We start from the raw sequence: 15,060 nt of genomic DNA on the forward strand, positions 1-15,060 counted from the left end.
AAAAAATGAAGTCTACTTTTTAAAAACGCTCAAGCCAAAAGAAGGCAGAAAAAGAGGAAAAGGGGAACACAGAAAGGTGGGACAAACGGAAACCAAATAGCAAGACGATAGATTTAAATGTAACCTTACCAGTGATCACATTACAATAGTTATAAACATCTCTTTTAAAAGGCAGAGATTGTATGCTTGGGTAAAAAACAAAGATCAAACTATACGTTATGTAAAATAAACACACCTTAAATATAAAAGCTAAAAGTAAAGGGATGCTAAACGCAATGGGGTACCCTGGATTGGGCTCTGGCACATGAAGGAGAAAGGCATATAAAGGAGAAAGTGGTGAAATTCAAATAAGGTCTGCAGTTAACAGTAGTGTGCCAGTGTTGGTGTCTTAGTTTTAACAAACATACTACAGCATTGGGGGAAACTGGGTGTAAGGTAGGAAGGACTTTGAATTATCTTTGCAACATTTTTGTAAACCTAAAATTAAAACAAAAAGTTTAATTAAAAAACAAGTAAAAGGATGGAAAAAAAGATCAACTGTGCTAACAGTAACAAAATGACACGCAGTTATCAACAGAAAAGTTTTTAATAACAGAAAATGGGAAGGAAATCGCTGCATCTTAAATACCACCTGCTATAACTACAGTGACCGACGCGTGAACTGGACTGGATAATTTTCTCAATCAGCCCTGGGTGGAAACAGCTGGCATACTCAAAAGATTAGTTGCAAGGAGTTCAAAGAAGGGCCTTTTTAACTTGGGATGGTCCCAGTTCCTCAGCCGGACATCGATGGCCTTTCAGGATCTGCTACCTGCCCACCTCCACAGATCTATCTCTTGACGCCAGGACCCCGCACACTTCTGTTCTGCCACAGCCACCTGACCCCCGCCGTCTCCCACGGTACGCTCGTTTCCCGCCTCTGTGTGTTAGCACACGCCATTCCCTCTGCCAGGTACGCCATTCCAGTTTTAGTTACTAGGGAAGCTCCCCTTTCCGGCTGGAGGCTGTTCTCATGTTCTCTTGCCTTCTTTGGGTCCATCATTCTCTTCCCTCGTCTTCCACATCACTACACGATGGGTAGTCTTAGAACTCTCATCACACCAATTTGTGTCTAGGAATAGTAATGGCTACCACTAACTAAACCAAAACAAGGATGCGTGGAAGGGCGCGGAACCTGCGAACTATGCCGGCCATGTCCCCTCGCGGCCACCGTCCCCACCCCGGCTTCCGGCTTACATTAACAACGCCCACCGAGTGGTTGCGTAGGCGGAAGGGGGGGGCTCAAATCACGCTCGTGGCGTCTATTGGCTGCCTGGGGACGAGGGAGGCGGGGCGAGGCCTTCGCGTGACGTCAAGACGCCACGATCCGGGCGTCGAAGCCCAAGGAAGACAAGAGCCAGCCGGGTGGGGAGCAGTCCTGCGGCCGTGTTGCTATCATTTGGAGGCGCCGCTGACAAGTCCGAGGGGCATACGGACGAGGTGGGTGTACCGAGCGGCGGCGGGCGGGCGGGCGGAGGCGGCGTTTCCTTTTGGCCTTACGCCCCGCGGGCCCTGAGGCCTCGGCGGCGGTTGGATCAACAGACGCCGCGCGCGAGCGACGACAGGGTGTGGAGGAGCCCGGGCCACTGGGCCTGCGCACGAGTGGTGGGGAGTGCGGCTGCGCACCCTGGCGCCTGCGCCGTCGGCCTCTGCACCCGCGCGCTCGGAATTCTTGGGCCCAGAGCACCCCTTTTCAACCCCAATTGACCCGGCAGTTCCTTCGGGAGGACCACGTTGACCCTGGCGACGGGCGGCCCTTGCGCTGTCTTCCCCCCACCCGGGGACGTGGTGCGCACGCGCGGCTTGGCCGGGGCGGTGGCTCTGGGGCCAGTGGCGAGGATCCAGGCGAGCTCTTTCTCCACCCTAGCCCTCTTGTGCCTTCCCCGGGCCTGCGGGACGGCCAGGTGCCCCCTTGCCTCCGGTTCTCGCCCCAGCCCAGAAACCTCCTCCCTCCAGGCTCCCCCAGACCTTACCCCCACTTTTCTTCCTGTCCCGGGGCTCCACCCACTATCCCCACTCGTGATTCCCCCCACCTCCCTGCCCCCAACCCTTCCGCCCAATTCCGTTCGGTCTCTTCTTTATGGCTTGTCTTCTCTAGGCTTTTTTCCAGTTGCAGACTCCTTACATCTCCACTTCTTGTAGGATTTTCGGGTTCTCCAGCGGGACTCGCCTTTGAGCACCCCCATACTTCTCAGTTCCTCCCTCAAGTCTAGGCCCCCCAATTCTTGCCCCCAGGACATTCCTTCATGTTCTTGCTGTCCTGTTCTCTCCATCCCACTCCAAGTCCCTAAAGATGTTTTGGACCTCTTTGGGCGTCCCCAAAGCTTTCTCACCAGACCCCCAACCAAGGGGCTCGTCTCTTCTCTTTTCCCAGGTCTAGTCCTGCTTCTAGGAACCTCCCATGTACGTTTTTCTCTATCCTTAGGGGGCCTTCCTGAAATTAGTCTTTTAAGAGCTTTTTAAGAACTCATTTCTTCACTCCCGGGGTTCCTCTCTGGCACCCTCAACTTCTTCCTGCTCCAGGAGTAACTTCCAGAAATCGGCTTTTTCTCCCAGACTTCTCCATTCTCCAGTGTTCTTTTTTCTCAAGGCTTCCTCAAATGCTTCCCTCTTTACAGACTTTCTCTCAGGGGTCTTTCCAGGTCTTCCAGCCTGGAGGTTCACTTAGCCCTTGTTTATTAGAGCTTCTTCTCAGAAGCCATCTTCCTCCTTGCTCCTTGCCTGAGGTCCCCCACCCTGCCCTCTGACCCTGTCCCTGTTTCGGGGTTTCCCTCGAACCCTTCCCTTTCTTCATATGGGTTTCTGATCCTTCTCTTTCTCTTTGGGAAACTCATTTGGACTTCCCTGTTTTCCAGTCCTTTGTTTTCCACCTAGAGCACTGCAGAGGGGCCAGGGTCTTTCCCTCAGGCTGTAGCCCTTTAATTCCACACCCAGAATTCTCTTCAGATTGTTCACCCCTTGGCTCCTTCTTTCTCAGACTCCCTTTTCTGTCTGGCTTCTCGTGAGCCCATTTGCTTCTCTTCCCTATTTGTTGACATGTTTCTTGCTCCCTCTGGAGTCTCCCTAATTCGTTCTTTTTCTTGCAGACAGTGAAAAAGCAGTCTGGCTCCCGAGGTCCACCCCGTACACCCCAGGGTCCAGATGGCGGCCAACGTGGGTGATCAGCGTAGCACGGATTGGTTAGTGAGGCTAGAGGGACGGGTCGGAGGGGAGGGCAAGAGGAAGCAAGACCCAGTGTTGTCTTCCGGATGGGCCGTCACACAGCATGGGGGGACATGACACCACAGCCCCTGGGGTAGGGATGGGGCCGAGGCACTCCTTTGAGCGTTCCCCTTTCACAGTGCAGTGCTTGTTTCACAGAAGTGTGATGATTCACTCCGTGGACTGTTATTAAGGGGCAGCCTCCAACACTTAATACTCATTTATTTTTTTAATTCCTCGTTTTTTCCAAAACAGTGTGATGACTTTCTGACTGAGGTGCTATCAGACAGAATTTGTGGTTTCGTAAAGCATTTAGATCTGTCAGGCATCAGGTCTTGTTTTAAGTCTTGTGGTTACTGGTAATTTTTTGGTCTGAGTTTTAACGTCTGTATGTAGCAGGCATCTGCAAAAGTACCTTAGGTAGGTAATCGCATCTGTCGCTCACTGAAGACTGTGACGCAGAAACTGGCTGTCAGTGTGTCGCAGATTAGGAAATTGAGGCTCTGGGATTCAAGCCCTGGGGTTTGCCTGCTTCCGTCCTGCCCACCGTCTGCAGTGGGAGAATGGGCTGACTTGATGTCCCCTTTCTGCAGGTCCTCTCAGTACAGCATGGTGGCCGGGGCAGGCAGAGAGAGTGGCATGGAGACCCCCATGCATGAGAACCCCGAGTGGGAGAAGGCCCGCCAGGCCCTGGCCAGCATCAGCAAAGCGGGAGCTGCCGGCAGCTCTGCCAAGGCCAGCAGCAGCGGGCCCGTGGCCAGCGCACAGGTGAGCAGCGTCCCCTGCGCGGGCGTGGGGCACACGCACACACTTGGTGTCCTCTCGCATCACCAGGGCAGGGTGCTCTGAGGACATCCTGGGAGCCCTTGAGTAGTGAGTAGGGCACCATGTGGTCGTTGTCCCTGGGAATCGAGCCTGAGGAGGGGGCGGTGCTCGTGTCCGGTGGTAGAGGTGGTGGCTCTCTGTGGAGAGATGTGTTCCCAGTTCTGTCCCTTGGCAGTTAACCACCAGTAAACAGACCTGCCCTGGTGGGGCCCTGATGGCACGTGGTTCTCTCCCCCCACAGTATGTGTCACAGGCAGAAGCCTCGGCTCTGCAGCAGCAGCAGTACTACCAGTGGTACCAGCAGTACAACTATGCCTATCCGTACAGCTACTATTACCCTGTGGTGAGTGCCCACCCAGCCCGGCAGGGGCAGGCGGTGGAGGGGCGGAGGTGGGATCAGTCGGGCAGGGTCCGGGGCAGTGGGTGGATTGACCACAGCAGTGACAGCTGCTGGAAAACCCTCCCTGAGCTCATGGTCCACAAGGTAAATGCCCAGGTCCTTCGGTGGCCACCCACGCTGCCCTCCCTGTGCCCACGTTGCCACAGAGACTCCTCCCCCTCAGCACACACTGAGTCCACTCCCGCCTCAGCCCTTTCCTCGCGTGCCGACACTCGCTGTGCCCTCGCCTAGCAGAGGGCTGCCCGAGAGCGCCTTCGGAGTGCGCTTCCTGGGACAGGCTTTCCTTAGAGTGGCATTCCCACTGCTCACCCTGCCACTCGGCTTCTCTGCTTGGCTTTTTTTTTTGTTTACTGCTGGCTGTGTTGGGTGTCTACTGTGGCATGTATTTTGAGTGCAAAGTTCATTCTGTCTTTACTTTTCATTGTATTATAGTGTTTAGATGGGTTGGTACTCAGTAAATAGTTGTTGAAGAGTGGAATGTGGGACACATGGAGGTGGTCATTTTATTTGGTAATTTTTCAGCATGAGGGAGTTGGGCGCTTCTATGTGGTGGAGAGAGGGAGGGTGAGAGATCAGTAAAGGATTGCAAACTGAGCAGCTGGGAGAGAGGGGCGGGTCTAGGCCTCTAGGGAAGGAATCGGCCCACCGCTAATCCTTCCCTCCTGTGCCCTCGCCAGAGCATGTACCAGAGCTATGGCTCCCCCTCCCAGTACGGGATGGCCAGCTCCTACGGCTCAGCTGCACCGCAGCAGCCGTCCGCAGCGCAGCACCAAGGGACTCTGAACCAGGTAACGCCCTACCCCGCCCCGGCTCACGTCCACGCACGGGGTGTGGCGGGCCAGCAGCGGGGACACCTACGTTATTTAAGCTGCTCCTGCCCAGCAGTTCCTGATCTGAGAACGAGGAAGGCTAAGCTTAGTTTTTGAAACCAGGGTGGGTGTAGGGCTTGAGTACGGCCAGGGGGCTGAGGTGTTGGGGTGACGGTGGGAGCACTTTGTGGCGTGGCAGCCTTCTCCTGTGCTTTCCTCTCAGCACATGCCCACATGCATACAGTCTCTCCCTCTCACGCACGCACACACGCTCTAGCCTTGCACTTCACATGCAGCTGGGAGGCGTGGTGGAGCTCGTGCCGGGGAGGTGGGCAGACCTGGGTGTGAATCCCAGCGCCCCGGTGGCCAAACTACAAGTCACGCGCTCTCTGCGCCTCAGGCGGTGCCGTCAGGTGGTGGTGGGGGGAGGGAAGGATCGCGGCTTTATCACCGGCTCCCGCAAGCGTGTGCCACACGTGTCTTGACGGGCACGTGACGTGCTTGGACAGTGACCGCCGGGGCGGGGGTGCCGTCGGGGGCGGACGCCGGTGTTTTAAATGCCAGCCGCCACCGCCGCTCAGCAGTGGGAGCCGTGGGAGAGTAGGCGGTGCCTGAGCTGCTGGGCCGTGGGAGGTCGCCGAAGCCCCCGCCTCGAGAGGCGCTCTGCGGGTGCGGGTGGCGAGGCGGGGGAGCGTCCGGCCGCGGAGTTGAGAGCTGAGGTGGCCGAGGACCCCGCGCAAGGGCCAGCCCGGGGTGCCCGTTCTTGCCTCAGCGGCCGCTCTGCCCACAGCCCCCGGTCCCGGGTATGGACGAAGGTCTGTCCTACCAGGCGCCCCCTCAGCAGCTGCCAGCGGCCCAGCCCCCTCAGCCCTCCAACCCCCCGCGTGGGGCTCACCCTTTGAGCAGTGGTCCGCAGCCAGGGACGGCCCCTGCCACGCAGCACAGCCAGGCAGGATCTGCCTCGGGCCAGGCCTACGGGCAGCATGGCTACAGTGAGCCCGCCAAGCCCAAGAAGGGCCAGCAGCTGTGGAACCGCATGAAGCGTGAGTGGCCTTGGGCCGCGGAGGGGAGGGGGCCTCACAGGACTCCTGGCGCGAGGCACGTGGGGTGCTTGGACCTTGCTTCGCTCTTGGGACCTCCCAGGGCGGTGCGTGGGGCCGCTCGGAATGGGCGCCCTTCTCTGGAGCTCAGGGCTCCTGCCCCGGGGGTGGGGGCGGGGCCGCCCACGTGGGCGGGGGAGGCCTCACCTCAGCTTTCGCTGCCCTCACAGCGGCCCCTGGGACTGGTGGGCTCAAGTTCAACATTCAGAAACGGCCTTTCGCTGTCACAAGCCAGAGCTTTGGCTCCACCACGGAGGGCCAGCACGGCAGCTTCGGTCCCCAGCCCAACCCCGAGAAGGCCCAGAACCACAGGTGACGGCCGCCCCCTTGCCCGGCCCCAGCCCCTGGGCACCGTGCTCAGCATCTGTGTGCGGCCCACTGGCACGGCCTGCTCCTTAGAAAGCAGAGAGCCCCCCCTGCCCCACGGGCTCGCCCTGGGTGCCTGCCCGGGAGGGGCAGTGATGACGGTCCCACGTGGGTCGTGGGGTACCACTCCCCAACCGAGTGTCTGCACCTGTCCTCCCTCCGCCAGGGGGAACCTGTCCGGTAAGCCCGACGACTGGCCGCAGGACATGAAGGAGTACGTGGAGCGCTGCTTCACTGCCTGCGAGTCGGAGGAGGACAAGGACCGGACGGAGAAGCTGCTCAAGGAGGTGCTGCAGGCGAGGCTCCAGGACGGCTCGGCCTACACCATCGACTGGAGCCGGGAGCCCCTGCCGGGGTGCGTGGGGCCGGGGGGCGCTCGGGAGGTGTCTGGTGCTGCAGTTGGAGACCTGCCATCCTAGGTGTCCGGGGCCCTGAAGGAGCGAGAGAATGGGGTCCTGGGGGCGGGAGGCTGCCGGGGTGGGAGTCCCGGGGGTGAGAGCGTGGAGGCGGGAGATGTGCTACTCAGCGGCTGCCAGCAGCCTCTAGACACACAAAACCTTGGGATTGTCTCCCACCTGAGCGTCGTTAGCGAGTTGCCTGGGTAAGTGCCCTTCCTTCTGAGCTCGTGTGTCCAGGGGCGGGTGGCAGGCGTTGGGGATGTCGGGGCGCTGGGTGGTGATGCCCTCCCCTGCTATATCCCCAGGCTGACTCGGGAGCCTGTGGCTGAGAGCCCCAAGAAGAAGCGGTGGGAGGCCCCTAGCAGCCTCCACCCTCCCCGGGGGGCAGGCTCAGCGACCAGGGGCGGGGGTGCCCAGTCCCAGCGAGGGACGCCCGGGGCTGGGGGTGCTGGCCGAGCCCGGGGCAGCAGCTTCGCCAAGTTCGGCAACCGCAATGTCTTCATGAAGGACCACAGCTCCTCCTCCAGCACCGACTCGCGCTCCCGCTCCTCCTCCCGCTCCCCGACCCGCCATTTCCGCCGCAGGTGCGAGGCCGCTGGGTGGCGGGGCCGGGGGCGGGGGGAGGAGACGTTTCAGGCCTCACTTTTGTGCTCCTCTGCACAGTGACTCGCACTCGGATTCCGACAGCTCCTACTCAGGGAATGAGTGTCACCCTGTGGGTCGCAGGAACCCACCCCCCAAGGGCCGGGGAGGCCGGGGGGCCCACATGGACCGGGGCCGAGGCAGGGCGCAGCGTGGGAAGAGGTGAGGCTTTGGGGGGCCGGGGAGGAGGGGCCGCTGGGAGGGGAAGGGCTGTGTCTGGGCAGCGGTGGAGAGGCAGGGGGTGGCGCCACGCCCGCCCCTTCAGGGCCCCTCCTCCCTCCCTCCCCCCCTCCCCAGGCACGACCTAGCCCCCACCAAGCGCAGCCGCAAGAAGATGGCGGCCCTGGAGTGTGAGGACCCCGAGCGCGAGCTGAAGAAGCAGAAGCGGGCGGCGCGCTTCCAGCACGGACATTCCCGCCGCCTGCGCCTGGAGCCCCTGGTGCTGCAGATGAGCAGCCTGGAGAGCGGCGGGGCCGACCCCGACTGGCACGAGCTGCAGATCGTGGGCACCTGCCCTGACGTCACCAAGCACTACTTGCGTCTCACCTGCGCCCCCGACCCGTCCACCGTGCGCCCCGTGGCGGTAAGTGCCCCCTGGCAGCGAGGGCAGGTCCTCCCTGTGAGGCCAGCGCTGGCACCAGGCCTCCGGGGCCAACGCTGCGAGGATGGCAGAGGCAACATGGGAGGAGGTGGCGGGGCGGGCAGGGGTCTGGCTCGGGGAAGACCCGGACCTGCCTGTGCACAGGGGGCCTGAGGCACCGAGAGGTGAACTGGACCCAGAGCTTGTGCTTTCGGAGCCGAGTCCAGAGCCTGTGGCCTTGGTCGGAAGGCTGGGCTGGTCTCTGAGCCTTCGCCTCGTGCTTAGGAGACCAGGAGAAGGAAGCCGATGTCCCCGGCCAGTGCCTGTGAGACACTGGGACATCCATGTCCCGAGGCCCGAGCTGGGAGCGGGGCTGACGTGTCCTCCCGGAGCGCGTGCGCGGCCTGTGCTGACGCGGGAGACCGTGTGCACGCTTTTACTCTTGGGTTCTATTCCCTTTAATGTCGGGATCAAGCCACTGGGTGGGTTTAATGTTGCTGCCTCTGCTTTAGGACCCCGAGTTTGTGGAACTGTGGCAGGTTTTAGCACATCCTGAGCCACAATTCACCTCCTTCCCAGGTTTTGAAGAAGTCGCTGTGCATGGTCAAGTCCCACTGGAAGGAGAAGCAGGACTACGCCTTCGCCTGCGAGCAGATGAAGTCCATCCGGCAGGACCTGACGGTGAGGCGGGGGCCGGGGAGGGGGCCACACTGCTGGTCCCGCCCTGCTCCGGTGTGACATCTGTTCTCCCGCTGCCCAGGTGCAAGGTGTGCGCACCGAGTTCACGGTGGAGGTGTACGAGACCCACGCCCGCATCGCCTTGGAGAAGGTGAGGGGCTGACAGGATTCCCTCGGCTCCCCCCACCCCCGTCCCGGCCTCACTCTGCTCCTCCCTCCATGTCCTCCAGGGTGACCACGAAGAGTTCAACCAGTGCCAGACGCAGCTCAAGTCACTGTATGCTGAGAACCTGCCAGGCAACGTGGGCGAGTTCACTGCCTACCGGATCCTCTACTACATCTTCACCAAGAACTCAGGAGGTGAGGCGCAGCCCCGCAGAGCGGGGCGGCCGCGGGCCCCCAGGTCCTGGCCCTGCTCACCTCCTCGTCTCCGGCCGCAGACATCACCACGGAGCTGGCGTACCTGACGCGGGAGCTGAAGGCGGACCCTTGTGTGGCCCACGCCTTGGCGCTCAGGGCAGCCTGGGCCCTGGGCAACTACCACCGCTTCTTTCGGCTCTACTCGCACGCGCCCTGTATGTCTGGCTACCTCGTGGACAAGTTTGCAGACCGGGAGCGCAAGGCCGCCCTCAAGGCAATGATCAAAACGTATGTGAAGCTGAGCTCTCCCCCTGGCCCTCTGCTCTGCGGCCTCACCGCCGCCCTCCTCCCGCCGTCCGCACCTCTGACTCCCCTGGTCTCCCTCCCTCGGGTCCTGGTCTTCTCTCCCCTTCTCTCCTCTCCACACTCGGCCCTCCCCTCTGGTCCCTCCACCTTCCAGCGCACGCACTGCGGGCCCTCCTCCGTGGTCCTGTCTCTCACTGCTCCGGGCTCCCCTGCCCCTTTGCCTCTCTTTACCTTCTGCTCGCATCACCCTGGACCTCACTTGGTCTTCTCCTTGCTCCGGGCTCCCCTTCCTCCAAGGCCTCTGCCCACCTTCTTCAGCGCTCCTGTGGCTGAGCTCCTGCTCTGTGGGGACGCCCAGCGAAGGCGGCCCTGCCCTTGGTAGCCGCGGTCTCAGGGACAAGGCCCCGCTCCCACTCGAGCTGTTTTGAGAGCCCAGGCATGCTCAGGGACCAGGTGTGAGGCAGGGCAAGCTAGGCCGGGACCCCAAAGAGCGCGGCCTGTGCTCACGTGCTTAGTCAGGCGGGAGACGCCCCCCCCGGCGACGGCAGGACACCTCTTGCATTGTCACAACCGGGGTCCTCCTGGCCTCTGCTGGTGGAGGCCAGGGGTGCTGCTCAGTGCCCTGCAGTGCACAGGGCACCCCCAGCTGGGTCACCTGGCCGCAGTCAGTCTCGCTGAGGCTGGGAAGCCCTGGTCAGAGGACGTGGGGCCTTGAGTGCCACGTCAGTGTGTTGGGAGCCGTGGGGGTGGTTTGCAGCTGGGGAGGGACACTTACCCTGCAGGTTAGGAGACTCCTAGGATCCAGTTTGGGTCAAGCCGATATGAGGGCAAGGTGCGGGCCGGGGCTGTGGGGCAGACACACAGGAGGCAGGGCCGCGGGACCCGCTCTCTAAGCCAGGAGGGGTGAGGAGGCCGTGTACCTGAAGGACCCTGGGCTCCCCGGTGTGTTCTCCGCGGCCGCACAGGCTCTTCCTCCTGCAGTTTTCGGGCTTCTGCGCCGCCCCCGGGCTGTAGCCGGGCAGGCCACTGTCTCCTCCTCAGCACTTCCTGTTTCTGCCTCAGCCTGTGTGTGTGCTTGGCCAGTGGGAGGGCTCTGGCCTGTCGTTGGCCTCACGGTCTTGTGTCCCCCTGCTCCGGAGGGTGGTGCGGCTTCTCTCTGGCTCGCTGGGCCGGGGCCAGCCCCGTGTTGGGGGGCAGCAGGCTGTCCTGTGCCCCGCCCCCCATGGACTTCCAGGGCTGTGAGGAAGTGGGGGCTTCAGGCAGGACTGGTTTGAGCGTTTTCTGCCACTTACTTACGTCCTAGGTGACAGTGGCCAAGTGGCTCTGCCGCTGCGCTGTCCTCGGTGTGTCTGTAAAGGGTAGGGTGACAGCTGCTGGGAGGGAGCTCAGCGGGCTCACGGGGCGGTACTTAGAAGAGCACAGGCCAAGCCTTCTCTTAGCACTCCCACCCAGCTCAGGGCAAGCGGGAGGGGCGGGGCTCCCTGCACCTGGCCCCTGCCCCGGCCCCGTGGGCCCTCTCCTGAGGGGCTGCTCAGGCCCCGGCCAGCAGAGGAGCCAGCTGGGCCCTTCCCTCCTGTCCCCTCTCCTCCCGTCCCCCGCACAGGTAAGTGAGGGGGAGGGGGGGCACAGCGAGGGGTTGGGGCCCCCCCCACCCCGGGCCCCCCCGAGCCCCTGAGGGGGGAGGCCGGGGCTGGGGAGGGGCCAGCAGGTGACATGCTGAGGAAACCTTCGGGTGCCCGAAGGGGGGCACCCACTCCTTGCTCGTGGGGCCCTCCCATGCCCGCCGCCCGCCTCATCGCGTTCTCCTCTTGTCTCCGTAGCTTCCGCCCTGCGCTGCCAGTCTCCTACCTGCAGGCCGAGCTGGCCTTCGAGGGTGAGGCCGCCTGCCGGGCCTTCCTGGAGCCCCTGGGCCTGGCCTACACGGGCCCGGACAACTCCAGCGTCGACTGCCGCCTCAGCCTGGCGCAGCTGCCGGCCTTCTGAGCACCAGCGCCGCCGGGGGTGGGGGGCAGGGCTGCAGCCCCCCAGCGCCGCCTCGGCGGGTTTTGTTTTTGAGCCGTGGACTTGGGTTGTAAATTAATTTGCGGGGAGTGGGCTCCAGGAAGAGCCACCAGCCCGGCCCCCATTGCCCACCGGGGAGTCTGTACAGAGATTTTTCTACATTTTTATTTTTGCCTCTGAGGGATGGGATTGGGGGAGGGGGGACAGCGGAGGGTTGGGGGCATAGTGTGTGGGGTCGTCTGTGTCCACCTTGCACCTCCACTAATGCTGTCTCAGTGTTTTTTCTCTCTCTCTCTCGAGCTTGTACTCCGGTAGCGCCCCGGCACCCTGGCCCATCCCATGCCAGGGGGGCCAGTGGAAGAAGACAGGCCGCTCCGCCCGTGCCCGCCTGCGGCAGGGGCACCAGCACACCAGCCTGCTGCCCGCCGCCTCATCTGCCTCACCACAGACTCTTGTTGCCCAGCCCTCCGGGGCCTCAGTGTTTGGGGCGAGGGGAGCCGCGTAGACTGTGCCCTGCCCGCAGCCCCCGACCCCAGAAACGCCAACGCCTCGCCACCGCCAGATCCACACTGCCAGCCTGCACTGAGGACTCCGGAGGCCATCGCGGGACCTCGACGGCCGGGCTGCCTCGTCTGCAGTTGTATTAAGTTGTCTCCGTGTCCCTTCCCCTCTCCACCCCAATGTTTCTTCTGGTTTTTCCCCCTTTTCCCTCCTGCCGCCTCCTGCTCCCGCTCTCCCTTGGTTCAGCACAGGTAAAACGGTTACCCTCCCTCCCTGCCTCATGGATCACCAGCTCACGTCATGTTTCCTTCTCTTTTCTTTTTGTGTGTGTTTATTTAAGTTATTTTTTCTTCCTCCCCTTTTCTTTTCCGTCCTCCCTCCCTCTTCTGCCATGTAACTGGAGGATGTGCAATGAGTTTGCAAACAGCTGGACTGTCAGGCTGCTTTTTTTCCAGATGTTCCTCCTTTGCCTCCCCTCCCCCTCCTCTCCCCCTCCCCTTTCCTTCCTTCATTCTTTCCTTGGAGCACTGAGCACCATTTGGAAGCTTGAGAGAAACCAAAATTAAAGAGAGAGAGAGAGAACACACGTAGCACGCTTTGTCTTTCTGCCCCGGGCTAGATTGCCTCTGGGTGTCTGGGTCCTGGCCTTTATTTCTTTTGGCATTGAGATACCAGGGGGATCTCCGCCACGGCCTGGTAGGTGCCCCCTGACCTCCCCACGCGGCACAGCCAGAGTTTCCCCAGAGGCTGGCTCCCCAGCTCCTGCCTTGGGCTGAACCCAGGCTTGGGGAGGCCGACTTGGCAACCCTGGGGCACCTTGGCCAGGGTGAGGTGGGGGTGTAGCCCCTTGCAGGGCTGCAGCACTCTCAGCCCCTCGGCCTCCAGCCTCTGGCTGAGCACTTGGGCCATGTTCTCCAAAGGAGGGTCGGGGGGAGCACAGAGCACACGAGAGCCCAGGAACACCAGGCGCCTGAACCTGAGTCTCTGAGGGATCTGAAGCCCGGGGTCCGAGAGCACGCCTCTGAGTGCGTCGACCGCAGCCGCCACCTCCCCGGGGCCCGCCAGCCTCAGCAGGGCCACTGTCAGGTGCAGGGCCTGAGCAGGCACTGTGAACGCCGCGCAAGCTGGTGCATTTCGTACCAGTTCTTCTTGGACCTTAGACACCCCGGCCTGCAGCTCAGCCTCTGTCACCATGAGGGCCACGAAGTGCGTGGGGCGGGGCCGGCGAGGGCCCACGGCCCCGGCTGCTCCACCGTCCACGGGCCAGACCCCGGGACCCCACTCCACTTCCGTCTCAGAGAGGCCTTCCGAGGGCCTTCCCGGGGCTACCACAGCCGGCAGCTTCCCACCCGGGGGCTCCAGCTCCCTGGCAGCGGCGGCGGCTGGCTTCAGCGCCCTTCTTGGCTGCATCCACGGGGAACCTTGGCCTCCAGGGCCGCCCAACTCCCGCTCCTGGATCCTCGATAACGTTCCTGCCAACGCCAGGCGCCCAGCTTCGGGGCCTCCGCCATCCGGGGCCAAGGCGGCCCGGAGTCCCGTCCAAGCTGGCTGTACGCGCCCTCCCGCACCGGTGCCAAGACGGGTCGCAGCTACACCGTCCTGTGCGCCTCCGGCCCCGGCCGTGTCCCCACCGCTGAGCGCACCTCCGGCCCCGTACGCGTCCTCGCCGTCACTCTCGTCCCCGGTCCCGGTCCCATGCACGTCCCCGCCCCTGTCTCCGCCGTCGTGCGCGCCCCCGGTCCCGTGCGCGTCCACGCCGTTGCTCTCACCTCCGGCTCCGTGCACGTGCTCGCCGTCGCTCGCATGCCCGGTCTGGTGCGCGTCCTCGCCGTCGCCCTCCTCTCCGACACCGTGCGCATCCCCGCCGTCGAGCGCGTCCAGGATGGTGGACCCGCGGCCCGCAGCCAAGCCCGAGCCGAAGACGAGGTCCGTACGCGAGGCGCGGTCCCACACCAGACGGCCGCGGAAGCGGAAGTAGCGCACCCGGTGCTGCGGCACGGCCAGAACGCCCGGCCCGAGCGCCGCCAGAGGCTCGTCCCAGCAGAAGGAAAGGAAGGGCTTCTCGCGCACACCCAGGAAGCGGTCGACGTAGCCCACGGAAAAGTCGGCCGGGTCGAGGCGCGGGTCCCAGCGGATGCGCTGGATGACAGCCACAGCCGTGCGCAGCGGCGGCTTCTTGGCTTTGGCCTCTGCTTCGGGCTCGCCTCTAGGCTGCGGCGGCGCCGGCGCCCCGGGGTGGGGCTGGCGGCAGCGGGCACCGAAGCGGCAGCGGCCCTCCAGGAAGAAGCGGCAGGCCGGCGGCGGCGCGGGTTCCGCGCTGGGGGCCCCCACGGGCGGCTCCGGCCCTTCGGCCGCCGCCATGGGAGTGGGGTGCGGCTGGCGCGCTCGCCCCGCTCAGGCCGTTCCCGCACCTGGGTCAGTCCTGCCGGCACGGGCGCCAGGCACCGCTGTGACGTCACGGGCGAGGCTCAGGCCCCGCCCCGACCTGGAAAGCACCTCGCGCGCGAGACGGCCCTCCGCGGTGCCCTGGAGGCGCCTGACCCTTGCGGCCAAGCGGTTTTTATCTGTGGCCCCGGCCCCAACCCAATAATTTACATATGCGGCCCCGCCCCCACAACCCAAATACCTTACAGGTGCGGCCCCGCCTCTTCTGGTCCCTTAGTGAGCTTGGCTCCGCTACCTAATGATTTACAAGTGCGGCCCCGCCACTCTTGCTCCTTAGAGAAGCTGGCCCCGTCCCTAGTCCAGTGCTTTAACGATGCGGCCCCGCGCTCTCTTGGCCCCTGACGAGCTGGGCTCGCACACCCCGCACGCCTAATGATTTGCATGTGCTATCACGCCCCTCCGGGCATTC

The 15,060-nt window shown here is 62.9% G+C and overlaps 2 protein-coding genes across 9 annotated transcripts; one reads left to right on the forward strand and one right to left on the reverse strand.

The window, feature by feature from the left end:
* Window positions 1-1,332: 1,332 nt before the first annotated feature.
* Window positions 1,333-12,009, forward strand: LENG8 (leukocyte receptor cluster member 8). Of its 8 annotated transcripts, none has more exons than XM_030851682.2 (16): window positions 1,340-1,479; window positions 3,126-3,218; window positions 3,834-4,008; window positions 4,307-4,408; window positions 5,143-5,253; window positions 6,047-6,317; window positions 6,545-6,686; window positions 6,907-7,095; window positions 7,444-7,722; window positions 7,802-7,942; window positions 8,078-8,363; window positions 8,940-9,041; window positions 9,121-9,189; window positions 9,269-9,398; window positions 9,479-9,686; window positions 11,525-12,000. In XM_030851682.2, the coding sequence occupies exons 2-16, from the start codon at window positions 3,181-3,183 to the stop codon at window positions 11,685-11,687; spliced, it is 2,406 nt and encodes an 801-aa protein (XP_030707542.1). In that variant the 5' UTR covers window positions 1,340-1,479; window positions 3,126-3,180; the 3' UTR covers window positions 11,688-12,000. The 8 variants fall into 8 exon arrangements, with proteins under 8 accessions (XP_060145584.1, XP_060145582.1, XP_060145583.1 ...); XM_030851684.2 differs by having other exon boundaries at window positions 6,065-6,317; window positions 11,525-11,994; XM_060289601.1 differs by lacking the exon at window positions 3,126-3,218 and having other exon boundaries at window positions 1,333-1,479; window positions 11,525-12,009.
* A 692-nt stretch (window positions 12,010-12,701) lies between these two features.
* On the reverse strand, window positions 12,702-14,583 carry LENG9 (leukocyte receptor cluster member 9). Its single transcript, XM_060289639.2, has one exon. It carries the CDS (start codon window positions 14,565-14,567, stop codon window positions 12,855-12,857), a length of 1,713 nt encoding a protein of 570 aa, XP_060145622.1. The 5' UTR covers window positions 14,568-14,583; the 3' UTR covers window positions 12,702-12,854.
* Between the last annotated feature and the right edge of the window lie 477 nt (window positions 14,584-15,060).

The sequence above is a fragment of the Globicephala melas genome, chromosome 19, assembly GCF_963455315.2.
Source record: "Globicephala melas chromosome 19, mGloMel1.2, whole genome shotgun sequence".
Lineage (NCBI taxonomy): Eukaryota > Metazoa > Chordata > Mammalia > Artiodactyla > Delphinidae > Globicephala > Globicephala melas.